Source organism: Hippocampus guttulatus, chromosome 2 (genome assembly GCF_054856545.1).
Source record: "Hippocampus guttulatus isolate MCC_2025c chromosome 2, RoL_Hgut_1.0, whole genome shotgun sequence".
Classification (NCBI taxonomy): domain Eukaryota; kingdom Metazoa; phylum Chordata; class Actinopteri; order Syngnathiformes; family Syngnathidae; genus Hippocampus; species Hippocampus guttulatus.
In genome coordinates, this window is record NC_141262.1 from 1,885,141 (window position 1) to 1,903,984 (window position 18,844).

The 18,844-nt window shown below is 42.4% G+C and overlaps 1 protein-coding gene across 1 annotated transcript in view; it reads right to left on the reverse strand.

The window, feature by feature from the left end:
- fstl5 (follistatin-like 5) overlaps window positions 1-18,844 on the reverse strand; it is a 151,428-nt gene that overhangs the window by 23,661 nt on the left and 108,923 nt on the right. Inside the window, exons 8-10 of the mRNA XM_086106122.1 lie at window positions 14,641-14,761; window positions 5,586-5,747; window positions 5,145-5,279 (exon numbers count right to left, since the gene is read on the reverse strand). Of these exons, the coding sequence (XP_085962248.1) occupies window positions 5,145-5,279; window positions 5,586-5,747; window positions 14,641-14,761 (418 nt within the window). The remainder of the gene's footprint in view (window positions 1-5,144; window positions 5,280-5,585; window positions 5,748-14,640; window positions 14,762-18,844) is intronic.

An 18,844-nucleotide genomic window follows, 5' to 3' on the forward strand; every position in this document is an offset into this window, starting at 1 on the left:
CAGGCTCGGGTGATCTGGAATGCCCTACTCATTGAAATTAGAGCAGCTACCTCCGTAGAAATGTTTATATTCTCCACTTAAGACTTATTTTTACACTCTGGCATTTGGTAAAACCACACCAAGTAATTCATCTCTTCCCCTGCCTCAACCCCTGATATCTGGATTTTAGCCTGTTTTACTATATCGATAGCCAACTACAGCCATAACCGCCCAACCACCCACCTGCCCATTCCGTGCTTGTGATTAAGGGATATCTTCAGTGTATGGAAATTTAACTTGACTCATAGCACTCAGTTTTAGGAGGTTACATGGCTAAATTAATGCAATTAATATTCCGGGACTCTTGAAAATGTAAATGGATGGCGGGCTGGGGAAAAAAAAAAAAAAGTAAAGCACATAACTTTTTCTGTGGAGATAATAAATGTGAAATTCTACATTACTTACTTATTACTTACTAAAAGTGCCTTAGCGCGTTTATTATCTACCGCCATGACCAAATCTCACGTTCACGTATTCAGCAGCTGTAATAAGCACTGCTTGCACTGCACAAATCGTGGGTGACACACAATGTCGCCCTGTGGAGCCGCCAAGGTCTGTCACACCCGGCAAGGGGCTGCTCTTCAATGAAAGAAAAATTGTTCATGACTGACTCTTGTCTTTCAAGGAAGAATTGAAAAACAACTGAGCAGTAATCTTCATTATCAGGTAAACAAAAGCTACATAGTAAGAAAGAGAAATGTATTGACTGCATAATTGCCTCAAGTTATTTCACAGTATTGTTTTTTTTTTTTTTACATTGCCTTCCTGCCTGCTCTGTGCGATCCCAGTACAAACAGCGCATATCTTCCGTCTTAAACAGTTGAGCACCGAGCCAATAGAGGATGGATTAAATGGAATCTTCCGCCCATTGTTGTCTTTGTCTATGATCTGTCAGCGATAAGAGAGGCTGCCAAGTTGAATAAAAGCATCAAATCTATTTCAATATTTTCTTTCGGAGGTATCTTGAATCAAATCAAGGTTGTTTAATGACCATGAAAAGGACAGCTAAGAAGCTCTTGGCACATCTTCGGGTTGCAAGCAATACAATGTAACAAAGGCTTGTGATTATTTTTTTTTAATTATGAAAAACATTTTTTTTGGGGCCGTACAACGCTCGACTTTTCAGCCCACTAGCTTTCCAAGACGGCGTGTTCTCTTCCCGCTGAGGTCATTTCTTATCTAACAGACCTTCACTGCGAGTCATAAAATTTGATGGGGAGGGATTTAGCGCAGTCGTGAGACCAGACGGCGATCCACAAGCACCGATGGTGCTGACGTTTTGACGAGAAGGGATTTGCTATGGCCCGATGATGGCCTTAAAGTCAGCTTGTGATGTCCGGTAATGAAATGATGTTTTTAAGAGGACCATAAACACACCAAAGGTTGCACAGGTAAAAACTAGACTGTTAAAGCCACCAAAAGTTGCCAAGGTACAAATAAGGTTAAAATAAGACCACTTTAAAGCCAGTAAAAGTTGGGCAGGTGTAAATAAGACTATCGTAAATCGACCAAAAGTTAAGACGACTGTAAATTCCCCCAAATGTGCGCAGGTTAAAGTAAGACAACTGTAAATCCTCTCAAAGTTTCATAGGCAAACAAAAAGTGGGGAGGCCAAAATAAGACCACGAGTCGCTGATGGTGTAGTGCAGGAAACGTGGGATCAGTTCCCACTCAGCGACCGTGTGAATGTGGGTGTGAATGGTCGTTTGTTTCTATCTGTGCCCTGCGACTGACTGGCGACCATTTAAGGGTGTAGTCTGGCTTCCGCCCGAAGTCAGCTGGGATTGGCTCCAGCAATTTTACGCGACCCTGTTCAGGATAAGCGGTGTTGAAAATGAATGCATGGATGAATGAGAATAAGACTGCCTTAAACTCTCCAAAAGTTGCACATGTTGAAACATCCATCCATCCATTTTCCGAACCGCTTGATCCTCACTAGGGTCGCGGGGGGTGCTGGAGCCTATCCCAGCCGTCCTCGGGCAGTAGGCGGGGGACACCCTGAATCAGTTGCCAGCCAATCGCAGGGCACACAGAGACGAACAAATGTTGAAACAAGACTGCCTTAAAAGCTCCCAAAAGTAAACAAGACCGCCATAAATCCCATTAAAAGTTGGCCAAGTTAAAGAATAAGATGACTGTAAATACAGTAATCCCTCGCTATTTCGCGGTTCGTTTATCTCGGCTTCAGTGCATCGCGGATTTTTTCAAACATATTCATAATTTTTTTAAAAAAAAATACTTTTTAAAAAAATATATATATACATGGAGTACAGTACTGTATATGTTGTGTATGTGACTCGCTGTTGTTTTGCAGCTTCTCGCGGACCGTTTGCGGACTTAAAAAAACAAAAATTTTTTTTTTACCTGAATATGTTTATTGGTCGTTATTTCGCGGATTTTCGTTTATCGCGGGTGGCTTTGGTCCCCATTAACCGCGATAAACGAGGGATTTCTGTACCCCCAAATTTGCACAAGTAAAACAGGTAAGACTACCTGAAATCCCCTCAAAGTTACACAGGTTTCAGTAAAACTACTGTAAATCTGCTAAAAGTTGCACAGGCAACCAAAAGTGGTCAAAATAAGACTGCCTGCCGTCAATCCCCTCAACAAGTGAACCTCCCAAAGGTGTGCGGATTCAAATAAGATGACTATAAATTTCTCAAATGTTTCAAATTTAAAATAAGGGTAAAATGCTGTGTGAGGCATCAATTTGACAACTTCTCTGTATGAAAGGGGTCTTTTGTGTCGACTTAACAAGACTGAAAATGCCAGCAGTAATTTGAATAATCAGTCCGGTCAATATGTCAACAAATAACATTATTCCAAGACTACTTCATTGAAATCTGGATATATTTTTGTAAGTAATAAGGCACACTAATTAACTGTGACCTTTCAGCAAATGTCACACGTTTGGGGTGCTGTTGTCAGCATGCTGCTGAGCTCCTCAGGGTAATTAAGCTTCCCAAATCCCCCCCCCCCCCGCCCCCCCCCACACACACACACATGCACACACTGACACGCACACACGCACGGACAACATTCGCAAACAAAGTACACCCACAGTGCTGTCGCTTGCTTTATGTCTTCAAAAACACGTGGGAAGACAAATTGAGTTATTTTTGTAAAAGCAAAGAGTTTTGTTCTGTTCTGCTTTTTACATTTCTCTGCGAGTTTGGATGATAGTGCACAATAGGTTTTACAACTCTTTTAGCGTCTGAGAGTCTGCAGTAAGTTGTTAGCAAACTCTGCAACAAACTGTGAAACAAATAAAAAAACAAAAAAAACCCCCGTAAGAGATCAGTCATGTGTTGTGGGGCGACATCATTTTTTGTGACTACTTTTTTTATCAGTCAGGGCCTAGGAGCCATCTTATGACATTTCACAAAGTACACTGAAAGGTTAGTCTTGCTGCCATCAGATGACAAGTTCCATGCAAAAAAAAAAAAAAAAAAGTCTTCTAAAACCAGGGCCAAAGTGAGGTCATCTTATTTTGGGTTCTTTAAGAGTGCCGTGGTGAATGGGTGAATTTGTTTCAAGATGATTTGTGTGATCATTTTTATCACAACAATTGTTCATAACCGTTTTATTTGTAAGTTTGTATGTTGCCGCAATCGAGCCGTTTCCTGCGAGTTTTGAGCACAGTGCACAATCGAAGGTTATCTGACTGCACCGCAAACATAACAAGTAGACCTCCAAAAGGATAAATCACTTGAGGCATTTTTGCCACGACAGTTTAAGTCGCTACCATTTTTCAGTTCATGATTATTGTCACTGCGCTCTAGCCACACTTTGTTCGTGTTTGATGTCTGCGAAAACGAGATCAAGTGGTAAGCGGACTGCGCAACAAACATAAGTAGCACGGTGGAACTCAATAAGGCAAATCAATCGAGGTCTCTTGACAGTTTCATTCTCGAGCCTTTCCATTTCATTATTAGTTTCAATGTCAGCACCTTGTAGGCCCGTTAAGTTGATGGTGTTTAACATCCGAGAATCCACGGTAGAAAATTGTTAGCCAAATGCAAACCAAACGTTAGCATTAGACATGAGTCCCATAAAGAAGTCGGTGCAGCGCTCATGAACAACTTTGGAATAATACTGTTAACTGTGATCGCTTCGGTCACGATACACGAGGTTCTCAGGATACGACGGGACAAGGTTTTTTTAGGGTATGAACGGCACATTAATTTGTGGTCAAGGTGCACAAGAAGCCGCGGCGTACGTATTCTTTTTGTTTTATTGGTTTTTATTTATGGGTTGGAGTGTCTTTGTATAAATATTGACTGTAGTTATGACTTTGCTACTATGTTAGCATAGGCTAGTAATGGACTAGCGCACAAATTCGGGTTACAATGCCGCTATAAACCGAAGACCCCGCGTCAAAAGATACGCAGTGGCTGACTTGGCAGAATTTATTTCATTTCATTTTGGAGGGTTTAATGACTGGAGGACAGGAATTTAATTCCCGGTCCAGACAATCCGACACCTCATTGTACCTGACGCCGTAATTGTGCTTTGGGTTTAACAATGGACTGTGAGCCGTGCCATTTCTTTTTTACTCATGATTCTTTTTTTTCCCCCTACCCTGAGGGAAACTAAATTGGAAGCAGTCGTGATGTTTGCATCCTGTAATATTGCTCGTTTGAATGTAACTGTGCTCCATCCTGTTCTCAACATCTGACACCGTCTTTCGCCCACAAGCGAAATGGCGGCTTTCCTCACAAAACAGCTCGTTGAACCTATTTTTAACAAGCTCAGTAACGCACCGAGCACGTAGCAATGGTCTGAACAGGCTGGACAACACTATAATATGGCCACCTCTCAAGCCCAAAACATTTTTTACGAGAACCACATTTTACTGTTAATAAAGTACATTTGGGAGCAGATGACTTCTCTTTTTAGGCCTGTTAAACAGTCTGTTGTGGCTCGGACGGCCGACAGTCTGCTGCTAACTGGCACAAGAGAGAGATGCCCTTCACGGTGTGCCAATTGTTTCTGCTTTGTCAGGCTTTATCGACGCGCCCTGCCGCCATTTGTTATTTTCCTCACTGGGGCTCTGTCACTGCTGCGCCGGAACTCAAGGGCGGACATCTTGGATGCCGACTTACAGGTTTTGCGCGCCGAGTCCTCCACAAAGAGCGAGGAGATGTCCTCATCCACTCCTGCCTGGTTTCTGGCGATGCAGGTGTAAGCGCCGGTGTCCTCAAAGCGCACGTTGCTGATGTGCACCTCGCTGCCGTTAGCTGGGATGAGCAAATGCACAAAAAAAAATAAAAATAAGATGCATCTCCAAGTATTTTCTGAACAGCTGCTCAGATTAAAGGAAGACTTCAAATGCCCCCCCCCTCCTGAAATTGTGCAGATTGAAAACAAAACAACCTCAAATAAGACTTCCACAAAGTAGTTCAGCAAGACTACCTCAATTTCATCTAAAATCGTACCATTTGAAGAAGAAAAAAAGGCAGATATAAACCCTTCTTAAATTGCATATGTCCAAATAACACTGTAGTAGCTAATGTGCTGGGCTGAAATAAAAAGAAAGGTGCTACCTTGCAGGGTGAGTTGCTTGGATAGCTTGGGTGTGATGTCCATGCCGTTCTTGAGCCAGGTCAGTTGCGGGCGGGGGATGCCCTCAGCGTGGCATCGTAGGCTGGCGGTGACGCCCGGCTCCCTGGCTTGGCTCTCCGGGTACACCCGGATGACAGGCGGAACTGTGGGGGTGCAGACAAATTCATGCATCAAATTGAATACGCCATCAATCTTTGAAGCGACATCTTGTCACATACACACACACACACATGACTGACCTTAGTCTCAAGGGACTGCCCAGAGTTAAATTAAATTTGTAACAAGGTCAAAAGTCAAATTGTGACGAAACCTCCTCAAGTCATATTTCAAATGAAGTCTTGACGAGGGCTTCGTTCATCCGTCGGAGCATATTTTGTGGAACGTATCTGTCTGCCGCAGAAATCCACGCTATGCAAAAATCTGCCTTTGTGCAGGTTTTTATAGATTTTTACAGTACACTTTTATATTGCCCTGACGTGTGGACGAGTAGAGCCACAGTCGCGCCTAGACACATTAAAAGATCATGAACAAAGGTAGCAAATGTTGCATTCTTGTTAGGGTTCGTTCAAGGTCGCAAACGTTCACCAAAGATTTTCCAGGCGTTCGCCTGTAAAATGTTTTTGCGACAAGCAAAAAAAACATTCAAGTTGTTGCCGAACAATCGGGGAAATGTCTGAGAAACATTTGGTGAACGTTTGCAACCGCCAACGAGCCCTGACAAGAATGCAACGTTTGCTACCTTTGCACACGTTTGCCCCCTCAGTGGCAAACGTGCTTAAGGCAGTTGCTGTAAGCCATAGCTTAAGCCTTTCACATGCAGACTCGCTGATGTCATTCGCCACCACATCAGGCTTCAATGTACATAAAATACAAACACAACAATTTGTACCTATTTTTCTGTTCATTTTATGCTTGCAAATTTAAGGGGTCTCCATTTACATTGGGTGTGAGGAGTATGTTTTAATAACATTAAATCTTTTTCAAGCATTTGCGGGGCGGTTGGGGGGGGGGGGCATAAAACAAAGTGTTTTTAATATGGTGTCTACACTATATGGTGGATTTTAAACTAAGAACTGAGCCAAGTCCTGTCAGCTTGAAATTTACAATATAATTGAATAAACTATTAGTATTCCATTAGTATCACCTCTTGGGTAAGCTTTAGTGGCGTATTTAGAGCACGATCGATGCTTTCGTTTGTTTTGCCGCAGCCTTTGGTCCTGTACGTTTGAGTGTACACAAATCACGCATATAAATGAGCGAGGGAAGCATTAGGGGGTCATTGACTTTTTTTTTTCTTGCTTCTTATCGATTTTGAGCAACCTTTTGTCAGCAAGCAGACAAAGCCTAGCACCTCACTTGAAACTTAACAAAAAAAAAATCTTTACCCCGTGGTGTTGGCAAATCACCAAATCCCACAAAGCGCATTTCCAAGTGGAGCATTGATATGAATCAAATGCATTTATGCATAGGGTACACAAGGCGGGGATTAATTTTCGTTAATCCAGCAGCACAAAAATGTTTCATATCAAAGGAATTGAATGGAACAGGAGTACACAGTGCAAAATACATACAAACGGCATCCAAAGATGGCAACAAAAAAGTTTTTAGGCAGCCAGGTGGTGCGTGCTTGTTTTGATTTTGTTTAGATTACATTTGGGTTTTGTTCCGTCATGTGCCCTTTTTTTGTCTCCACCTGTTCTCGTCATCCGGGTCCCTTGTGTTGAACCAATCAGCTCTCTCAACCCTTTGTGTCTTGTCCAGGTTCGTTCGTTTGTTACTTTGGTTTCTTGTGTTTCCAGGGCTTTGCTGGTGTTTTATGATTTAGTTTTTCCAGTGCACCCCTGCAAGTGTTTTTAATACATTTTGTTCAGCCCATCCTACTCCTCCTGCCTCTCTGCTTTTTGGGGTCATGTGCCTTCTACGCCTAAACCATGACAACGTTCTCCAGGAATGGCTGCCATGGCCATCTGGACCTTCATGTACTGGCGGGCTTGGAAATGTGGCAGTCACACAAATGGGCTGCTGTGAAGAATCACAAACGCTAGGTCACGTTGGAGTTGCAATCAGTTCAGGGCGTACTCCACCTACTGCCCGAAGACCATCGGGATACCCATCACATTTGTGAGGATCAGCAGCTCAGATAATGGATGGATGGATTTATTAGGGGATTCTTAAAAAAAAAAAAAAAAAAAAAACTATGAAAAGTACACGTTTGAGTTTGAAGATGAATCTTTAAATACAAAACAAAAAAAATAAGTTTGGAGTTTCAGAAGATGAAATTAAAAAAAATTTGGGCTTTTGGTAGGTATATATAATGTGTTTTCCTGTGGTGTGCAGAAATAATTACTCCCCATGGGAAATAATTCGACTGCTCCAGGGTCAAACTGTTTCCATCATAAAACCTACTAAATTTAATGACGTGAAGACTTTAATATGGATTATCTAGCGACCGGTGCACTCGAGTCCATCCATTTCTGACGTGAGCAGGGTGAAGAAAAGCCTTTTCGAGCTCGCCTCATCCACTCGTGCTTCGAGCTCCATACGGATAGAATGCAGACAACGTGCACTGCAGGCACACTGCGACATAGCGCTACTGACAGGCCCTTCATGCAGCTCGCCGGCCCTCGTCAATCACCCAGCAAGGCCACTGTCTGCGCAAACACACACACACACACGCACGCGCGCACGTAGTGTACATGTACTCCCACACTCCTACACATGCAGCAGGCTGTTTTGCTCTCAAACTGTGAAATCCTAAGCAGACACTTCAATCACACCGCGGCGCTGGAGGCATCATCCAAAAAGCATGTCGTGAACCAGGTAGCTCTGAGATAGGCGCCACCACTCACAAGCATGCCAACATACTGAGACTAAAGTATGGATGCAAAAGGACGGGGGGGACAAGCATGCTTTACAACAATTTCCCCACCGTGGAAATAATGTAAAGCAGGGATGGGCAACTGTGACGATATTCAACCACCCCCCCCCCCCCCCCCCGTCCCCCAATAATCTTACAATTCTGAGTGAGTTGATTTTTGTGAAAAAATGTACAAATTGATTTCTTGCCCTTCATGTTGGTTTTTGCTTCAGCATTTTTGTACTGTCTTTGAATGGTTGTTTTGAAGCAAGCGAGCCTTTTGCATTCAGATTATTTATTTATTAAGATGTAGTAATTTCTTTCAACCCCTTTGTAGTTGTGTTAGGATAGGGGATCTTTAATACACACATTTATAAAAAGTCTTATTAAAAAAAAGAAACATGTTAAGAGCAAGTATTTTCACCAGATTTAAAACAGCATTTTTGTCATGTATCACATTAGGAAGTGCGTGTTCCTATGTGCCCCCCCCCCCCGGCCCCCCTAGAAGCACTGATGAAAAATTGTGACCCTCTCCAGCATTCAAGTTGCTATAAAGGTAATTGAAAACAATTAACCACCGAGGCAACATTTTAAGTAACATTTTTACCTTAACGTACACAGAAGTGTAAAAATATTAGCGATGCATTGATAGAAATTTTGATTTGAGTTATCACCGATACCAAATACAAACACTTGATAATTCTATTGCATCTTGCAATTGTGATGGAAATGTGTTTTATCAGAATCAATGAATACAATATTTTAGTAAACATGGCATACGTTTCACTCGAACATAACCATTTTTCAAGTAAAAACATTTCATGACTGACACTTTAACAGCCCGCTGCAAAACACTGCATGGTTTTTCATACAGTCTTTCCACACATTACACATTTTAATTTAGAAGAGTGCACTGTATTAAGTAGAATTGCCAAGCAACGGCGCAGCAATCAAAAGAACCATTACATTAATCAGTTACTGCCGTTTCACTGAACAGTTGTTTTTACAGTACACATGCATGGCTTAGTATTTGTGATTATATATTGGAGATATGCCAGTTGCAGGAATAATCATTTGGCTTCCAGGAGTAAGGTTGGTGGCTGGTGAATTAGCTATCAATGTAATAGTATCTGGGCATTTTTGCAAATATGAGTTTAGATTTGGACATCCTCAAAAATACATGAGCCGAGGTGTACTAAAACGACAATAAAACTTCAAAACTGTAGTCTTCCCCAGCCATTAAGAAAGATCCCAAATATGTTTACAATTTCTATGGAAAGTGTGCGTGAATAGATTTACCGTAATTTCCGGACAATAGAGCACAGCTGATTATGAGCCGCACCCACTACATTTTGTACACACACAAGCCGCACCTGTCTATAAGCCGCAGGTGCCCATATTGTAACATGAGATATTTGCAAAGAAAAACGGTACACAGAAAGAGGTTTCAACGTTTAATCACTTAATCTTAACTTTTCTTTGTCTGTTAACGCTACAGCATGATGGCACTAAGACAGCACTCACACGGATGGTTGAAAAGAAAAAGGGCACTGTTCCCTGCCATAACACTCGGTCAACCATTCCTTCATGATGCTTTCTACCATCCACGCTTTCGTGTCAACTTTCAAGACAATATCTTTCGGGAGGTTTCTTTTGGCATATGTAACCCGGTCAACAAACACTATGACTGTTGTAGTCAATGCTGCCTCGTTTAATAAATGGAGCAGTGTCACTTTAAAAGGAGCGTTGGATAATCTCATGGGAAATCTTGTGAAACGTGGACCACAAAGTGAAGGGAGACGAACGCTGAGCTGTGCTTATTCAGACCTGATGGATCTGCACTCGGCATTGTAACCAGACTGATATTAAGAGTAAAATATTGTCGTTTGGGAGTTTGAACGGTGTCACACAGTGGGTCATGTGAACAGCCCTGAAGCAAGGCAGATTACCGTATTTTCACGACCATTCGACACACCGTATGGTTGGGCGCAGTCTCATTAATGGGTGCTATTTCTGTATTTTACACATAGACAAAACGCACTGTATTATTGGGCGCGATTTTAAAGTGGTAAAACATACGCCAGCTTAAACATACGGCATGCATGCACGCACGCTAAAAACACGTTAGCTTGTAGCATACGGTAGCACGCCAAGACATACAGATACAAGCTAAAAACACGTTTTTAAAAAGGCAACGGAAAACTGAGTTCCGTTGTATTTTATTTAGCCATCGTACAATGTACTCACGTTTTTCGATCAATCATCACCCAGAAATCCATCAAAGTCCTCATCCTCTGTATCAGAATTGAACAATTGTGCAAGTACCGGTATCCATCAAAAACGCCGTGTTCCCTCTCGTTGTCAGTCACTCTCATTGCCATGTGGCTCCACAGAAATGATGCCGGCTTTGCCAAAAACTCAAACAACAGTGCAAGCAGACACGTTCGTCTAAGCAGCCACAATCCATTCGCAAATTGTGGCGTAACTCGCCCGGCGCTGCCTCTCACTCTTTGTAAAGTTGTGTTTGCCATCGATCATTCATTGTTCCCATGCCGTTCGCAACTTTACTTTGAACGCCCGGTTGATGCCGATGTCCAGCGGTTGGATTTCATTAGTCAAGCCTCGGGGAATAACGGCAAGCTCAGAGTTCATTTGCTTGACTTGGTTTTTCACCGCTGCTGTGAGATGGGCACGCATGCCAAAAGCATAACCGATGGCTTGAAGTTTGAACTGAGCTTCGTAGGCGTGTCTCTTTGTAGAATTTATTTTCGGGGGTTCTTAGAAACCAAAACCGAAGTTGTTTTGCAACAATGCACATAGCCACACTCTATACAGGTGTTGGTACCTGCTTGTAGCGTCCCTTTAGCGTCCACTTACACGCCCACCCTTCACTGATTGGCGGACTGCTTCCCCGCATGCCTGTCACTCACGTCTGCCTTTTCTCTCTCTTTCTCTCCATATATGTATATATACACACCCACCCTTCACTGATTGGCCGACCGCATGCCTGTCCACAGTCACTTCCGCCTTTTCTCTATATAAACAGCGTGTCGGCTGTCAGTCAGGTTTTGGAACTCAGCGCATAGACAAGATTTGGAGAAAATTTTTGACTTTTAATGGCGCCTTATAGTCGTGAAAATACGGTAGTTGTATTCCACATACAAGTGCTCACAAGCCACTGCTGTTGTCTATTTTTGTATACTTTTCTATTTGTTGGTCCCATTTGACATACACCTCAGTCTTTTATTAATGCTGTACATTTTCAGTGGGGAAATAAAGCCTTCATGAAAATTATTTTGTGTTCGGTCAAGTCTGTCATCGACTCAGCCATACAGCTTTCGGATTGCAGTTCAGGTCAAAACACTGGTGAAGTGGGCCCTCTTGTTATTTTCACTGGTAGCATCTCACTGTTATCTTTTCTGATCGAGCGCTTCCCGGCGGCCGTTGGAAAAATCTTTAAACAGGCCGCTTCATTCAATAAGCCGCAGGGTTGAAAGCGTGTGACAAATGTAGCGGCTTATGGTCCGGAAATTACGGTAGTCTTTGCAAAAAGTTAAAGTCGTATGGTCTTTCTTTCACATGTGGATCTGGAACGCAGACCCCGCAATCAACGGGGGTTCACTGGACCGAATTTCTTCTAATACGTATACAATAAGCCTTCTCTGTTGTTGGGCGACCATTTGAGAGAAAATGGTTTCTGAGGGTGCCGCGGTACGGATAAACGTTTTGGTAGAGATGGATGGCGGCAGCCCGTCTGGTGTATGAAATTAACTGGCATTATTAACATGACGTCAAATAAATGAATAGGCCTATGTGCGAAGATTGAAGATCCAGGTTCTGAAACAAATTGGCTGCAGCAGCAGGAGGAACAGAGATTCATTAAGCATTAAGAATTTGGTTGCTTGTGTGGAACTGAATGAACTCTGTCTTGAAGGAAATGAGCCAAATAATCCAAATGAACAAACTTTTTTTTTCTCCACTTTTTAAAACAATGTTTCTCCAAAGAAAATATTTTTAGAAAATTAAATCCATCAAAAGTAAATTAGATTTTAGATTGAGTTAAAAATGTTCCAATTTTTTAATTCCATTTTTTTCAGATGGACAAATTATGATGCTTGTCAAAAGTAATGTATTTGGTGTTCAACTTTTTTTCAAACTAAATATAGATCTTTGAAAATTAATTTTGAAGTCATAAATTCATTTGAAGTCGCTGTCAAACTTTAGAAGTTAGTTAAAAATGCATTATTTCACAAGATTATATATATAAAACTAAAGTCAAAACAACAACATTTTCGGAAACAGGCCACTTTTAGTTAGGGCTGTTAAAGCACCCTCCTCTTGAATACAAAGCGGCAGAAAGTCACGCTGCTGATTTATACAAGCCATCAAGTCTTCCCCCAACTTAAGAGTGAGGCTGCCATGTGAAACCCAAACGATTCTCCATCATGCCTCCACTTCCACTTCAAACTCAATAGTGTCCGTCACATGCGTCGGCGGCGATGAACAGCGTTACAAATCCACTTACACATTGCGGTCTCTTGCCTAATTGAGTTTTAGAAAACGTCAAGTGGCTTCGTCGAGGGGCGAAAGCGTCTCCTTGGGGACCCCGCAATGTGAAATCCATAGCGGTGACGCTGAAAAGCTCAAGTCAGGAATCAATTATGACTGGGAGTCGGCGCTCTCTCCCGGGCGTCATATACAGAACAATTGGTCATCTCCCTGTTGCGTTTCAATTAACCTCGCAGGGATCATCTTTTGAATGAATGCTAATGAAGCAGCTGTCTGTCAAATGCAGAAGGAAGTTTTCTCCACTCAATGCCAGCTCATTAGGACGGATAGCAGTTACTCCACAGCACATTCATGACCTTTACCTTCTCCATAAAGAGCTGATTTAACTCCCAAAGTTAGCCCAATTAGCAAAGGAGCAAAACTCATCACCTCATGTTGAACGAAGACCAAGTGGGATGTTTCGCGACCACTGGAAGCTCCAAAATGGAACACCATCGGTTCTTCGAACTTCAAACAAAATCCCAGTAAGAAATGATTGGAAGTGAATAAGCTGTCGCCAATCGGCCCAATCAGGGGCGGAGCTATGGAGTGGTCAAGGCCATTTGTGCCAATTGATCATTCTGACTGGAAAAGCAAAGTAACAACAAAGACAATGACATCATTGAAATTGTTTTGACAAATTGAAACTGTAACATTTATTTTGTGAATGCAAACACTTTGTTTTTCTTATTTCTTCTTTCTACCCACAATCTTGCTGCTGTGGACTGTAAATTTCCCCAGTGTGGGACAAATAAAGGATATCTTATCTTATTATCTAGTAAATTAAGCGAAGCAAAATGTTGCTTTTTACTTAGACTCGCCCTTGCTTGATTATAAGTGGATATAAGTTTGATGCAGCCCTACTATTCTAAACACAGCATTTTGATTCATATTGTGATTGTGGAATATGAGTTAAGGAGTCAAATCCACCTGTTTTTGTCCATCTGAGGGGGTGGCCATTTTGCTACTTGCCATTGATTTTAAATGACATCACAATTGCTCAGGGCTCAGGTAACAACCAATCATGGCTCAGATGCAGAAAACAGGTGAGGCCAAGAAGCATTGTTGAAGAGACGGAGGAGCTTCATTTATTTGGCCCATATCCTTGTCGTCAAATGTAATTTGCCATCGTCTTGTGGCATGTCTCAGCAATGACTTTTTTCTGATTTTCAGTCTTAGTTAACACGGTGTTAAAACAAACAACAAAAAAAAGTAAAATGGTCGCCTACTTGTGCGTTTTATTATGTAGGTGCTTTATTAGTTTTCACGTATCCTGTCACCGCCCGTGTTCAGAGACTCGCTTTTAATCAAAAGAACATCCTGGGAGAAGCTACATCAGTAAAGCATTGATTATTAAATTTTTTGTGACAGAACTAGAGGGCGGAATTTACAACAGCAGCAGATGTTTGGGATTCCCATCGGAAAGCTTTCTCTTTGTGTAAATACCTTGTAGATTCCCACCATAAATGTCGCGAGACTACCAGCATATCCTTGCCAAAGCGCTCAGTCGGAGCTCAAAATCTGTCTTTGAGTTGGCCAGAATGATAAATGGGCCATCTGCTACACGTGACGCCTAATTGATTCAAAAGCCCAAGAACAAAAAGTCAACTTGACGCAACAGGGCTTCTTACCATCCACGTGGAGAGCATGCGTCTGGAAGAGTTTCTCATAGCCGTCGGCGTGGCAGGTGTAATTGCCCATATGGGTGGGGCTAATCTTGGTGAAGTACAAGGAGCCGTCATCGCCAAAGTCCTGTTTGAAGACAAAGGCAGCCAGTTGAATCCTACAAAAGTCAGGGACGGGTTATGTAAAGGTGACTTTTTAAATGGCCAGAATACAAATACTTTCGCCTCGGGAGTGGCTGACACCCATCAAGTGTGAAATTGAACAACCAAGTTGATATTTTGTTCACTGCCTGAGAAATGAGACAAGAATAAAAAGACTTTTTTTTCAGCTCAAGAATATGCAACTTCTTTCTTGAAATCGTCAGGGGGGGGGGGGGGTTCTCAGAAATTGCAATTATTCATTAAATAGACATCTTTTCCCCCCACAAAAAACTGTACAATTAATTTCAGTCAAGGGGGCGGGGTGAGCAGTGCTTCATTTGCATGAGAAAAGATTTGTTTAAATATTTTCCCCACTCAATATGACTTCTGTCTTGAAATAGTATTTTTTTCACTAAAATATAATTTGTACTTCCCAAATATACATCTTTCTTTTCTCTCTCAACAACTCCACAATTATATTTTAACATACTTTTTTTTTTTTTTTTTAGAAATTGTTTCCAGTCGAGGGGTTAGGTTGAGCAGTGGCTCATTTCATTAAGACAGAACCAAAACCTCTTTCTGCTTGGCTCTCGACGAAGGCGGACGCTTTTTGCTCAGCTCCTGTCCTCCTCCCCCACCCTCTCCTTGCTCGCCACTCAGTCTTCGTGCTGTCTTTGTCCAACTTTCCTAGCCTCCTACCGTATTTTCATCCGAAGAACTAACCATGGAATTGGTTGGCTGGTCTCTCGATGGAATTGACAAAATGTTTTCGACGAAAAGAGCAGGCAGTGGGGAGCCTGCTTGCCCCTCTGGGACATTTGCTGCCGGATACGCCCTTGATCCATGGAGAAAGTGCAGAATGGTGTGCCTGTCAATACTGTCCGTTGAGGATGTGGAAGACATCTACATTATCGGCCTTCTGATAACAGGTATGCTGCTGTTCGGTGTTAACAGCTTCCTGTTCTATCACAAAATTCAACCGACGGGAGCGGCTTTATTGGAAGTGAAGAAGCTGCCGGTCATTCTGGATGGTTTGGCGCGAATGTCCAACACTCAGACTCAAGCGGTGACTGAGCTCAACCGCAATATGGATGCGGTTTTGGAGCGCCTTTGTAAGATGGAAATCAACTTGGAGAAGTCGGAATCCGCGCTGCGGAAAGAGATTGCGGATTTGGCCGATCGGCGCCAATGAAGAGATACAGGCCACGGACTCAAGGCTGTCTGAAATTGTTGGCGGCCGTCCCTCCAAAACAACGCTATCTGGATCCTTTCCCCTGGATGGAAGGTATGCATGAAAGCTAGTGCCCCCATCATCACCCCCCTCCTTCTCGGCCATGGACTGATAAGCCGGGACTGTCTTCATGAGCAGACCTTGACGAAGCAGCTGTGGCCTGTACACGCATACACAACCAGACAATCACACGCGCATACACGTCCTTATCATCACCGTCTTCATCGCTCCTACTCTTTTTCCCCCGCGACGTGGAACGATCTGCGGAGCGCGCGGCGGACCGTGCAGCTGGTCGGACGGGCCGCGTCGCGGTCACCCCCCCCTCCCCCCTTCCCATTCATCCTGCCCCTCATTACATGTTGTCTTGTGTGTCTTGTGACTTGTTGTAACTGTCATATGCTTATTTATGTGCTAGGGTCTTTTTTTTATCCTGGACTTAAATTATCCTCAGAAGAGGATCGTTCGAGCGTGTTTTTTTCCCCTCTCCCTACCTTGTGGTTTCCTTTCTGAACTCTGACTGTAAATTTCCCAATTGCGGGACAAATAAAGCATATCTTAAAATCTCAAACAGATGCGTTCCTCGTGAACATGCAACTATCATTCTCAAAAATGTTTGGCTTCTTACCCCCAATTTTTTTCTCCAAAATATATAGTGAATCCACACACCGATTGGCAGGTCACTGAATTCTCCATTTCACTTTTTTTTCCCCTCAACTATTTACGAAAAAGGGCGGCCCGGTAGTCCAGTGGTTAGCGCGTCGGCTTCACAGTGCAGAGGTACCGGGTTCGATTCCTGCTCCGGCCTCCCTGTGTGGAGTTTGCATGTTCTCCCCGGGCCTGCGTGGGTTTTCTCCGGGTGCTCCGGTTTCCTCCCACATTCCAAAAACATGCATGTCAGGCTGATTGGACGCTCTAAATTGTCCCTAGGTGTGAGTGTGGGCGTGGATGGTTGTTCGTCTCTGTGTGCCCTGCGATTGGCTGGCAACTGATTCAGAGTGTCCCCCGCCTACTGCCCGGAGACGGCTGGGATAGGCTCCAGCACCCCCCGCGACCCTAGTGAGGATCAAGCGGTTCGGAAAATGGATGGATGGATATTTACGAAAAATTCCTGTAATACTCCAAGATGTCATGTGATGGAGCACTAAATGGGAAACTGGTGCCAGGGAAGTACTGTATGTTGAAGTAAGATTGAATACATCTCTTTGAAACTAGGATATTTGCATTCAGGGAGGAGGTAAGTTTAACCTGGGTTGTTGGCAGAAGTTAAATAGTCTTCAACTCATCGACAAGTGTACACACACACACTCACACACACACACTCACACAAACTTATGATAAATTCGAATTTATTGAGGTTGAATATGTGTGATCAAGTGTTAAAAACGTGTTCTTAAGGATTAAATACAAATGTGCTGCATGTAAAAGTTAAACACAAATGAATTGCACTGAAAGAAATGTACTTGAAAAGTAAAAAAAAAAAAAAAGTTTACACATGCTGTATGCCTGACCACAAGCTTCATTCTGTTTTGTTGTGTTGCATGTTTTGAAGGTTAATTTCAGTTGTTTAACTCGGTGATTCTTTTGCATACCACAAGAGAAAATCTGCTAACCACACGTTGAGAATCACTGCTTCACAGCCAAGCATCATAAATGCGGAATAGGTGTCTCACACAAAAGTATTTGTTTCCACCTACAATATTTGCCATTGTCATTAACAATGTAATTCCCAATTGCTGCACTTGCCCACATTGTTATGCGCTTACACTGACATGAATGTGCAATGAGGCCTTCATTAGCAACACAACAAGCACAAAATACCCGTAATGCATCTGAGGTGATTACTTCAAACATGCCGCCAAGCAAAACAAGAGAATTCATATCGGAAACAATCAACGCTCGTTTTTGTCAAAAAGCTAAGCATTCCTCGGTAGCTCTATGAATAATTCAAACCGCTCTAAACATGAGGCAGATGAAGTTCCTCGTCTTTTTTTTTTTTTTTCAAGGCAACCTCAGTACGTCGTTAACAAGCTCATTAGCTTGAGGGGCCTTTTGTCAGTGTTAGCAAATGTTTGTTGTTCTTTTACCGCTGTTGTTTGTGTTTATTTCTGAAGCAATGGAAAACACAGCACATTAATTAATTATGTTCACATTGTCATCCTTGGACTGCCGAAAAGGCCACATGGTGGCTAGCTTTTGTCTATTAGTCTATTTTCTATAACATTTGCTTGTCCTCAATCCTCCGATTGGCCAGCTGGCTACAGCCCACTTGACTTTGGTTCAAAGATGGGGTACACCCAGTGGTTGCCAGCCAATCACAGGGATTATCTTTTGGGTGCATGTCAACGAGGGCCTGACCAAAATTGGTTTTTTTAGGCTATACTATATATATATTAGAGCTGTCAAACGATTAAAATATTTAATCTAACTAAAAATGCAACTGTCATAATTAACTCAAATTCACTAAACATTTATCGTGATTACTCACGCATTTTTTATCGTTTCTGAATTTCCTTTTATATTTTTTTGTCCTATTTTTCCCCATTTTAATGCTCTCGTCAACATGGAATCATGAATCCGTTTTCTATGTGCAAAATGCAAATATTTACTGAAATAACAATTTCGATTTTCAATTGTACATGAACATTTTTCACTTGGAGCAGTTATTCACACATAATCTCTCACACAATATTACTGTCCATCAACAACAGTGAAAAAAATATTTTGTCACACAACAGCTGCTTTAACAGCTCTTTTTATGGAATCAAAACAGAGCAATATAACATTATAAAGTGCACATCTAAGTACTCAGCCGAAAGTGGATTTTAAGTCAACGTTTTT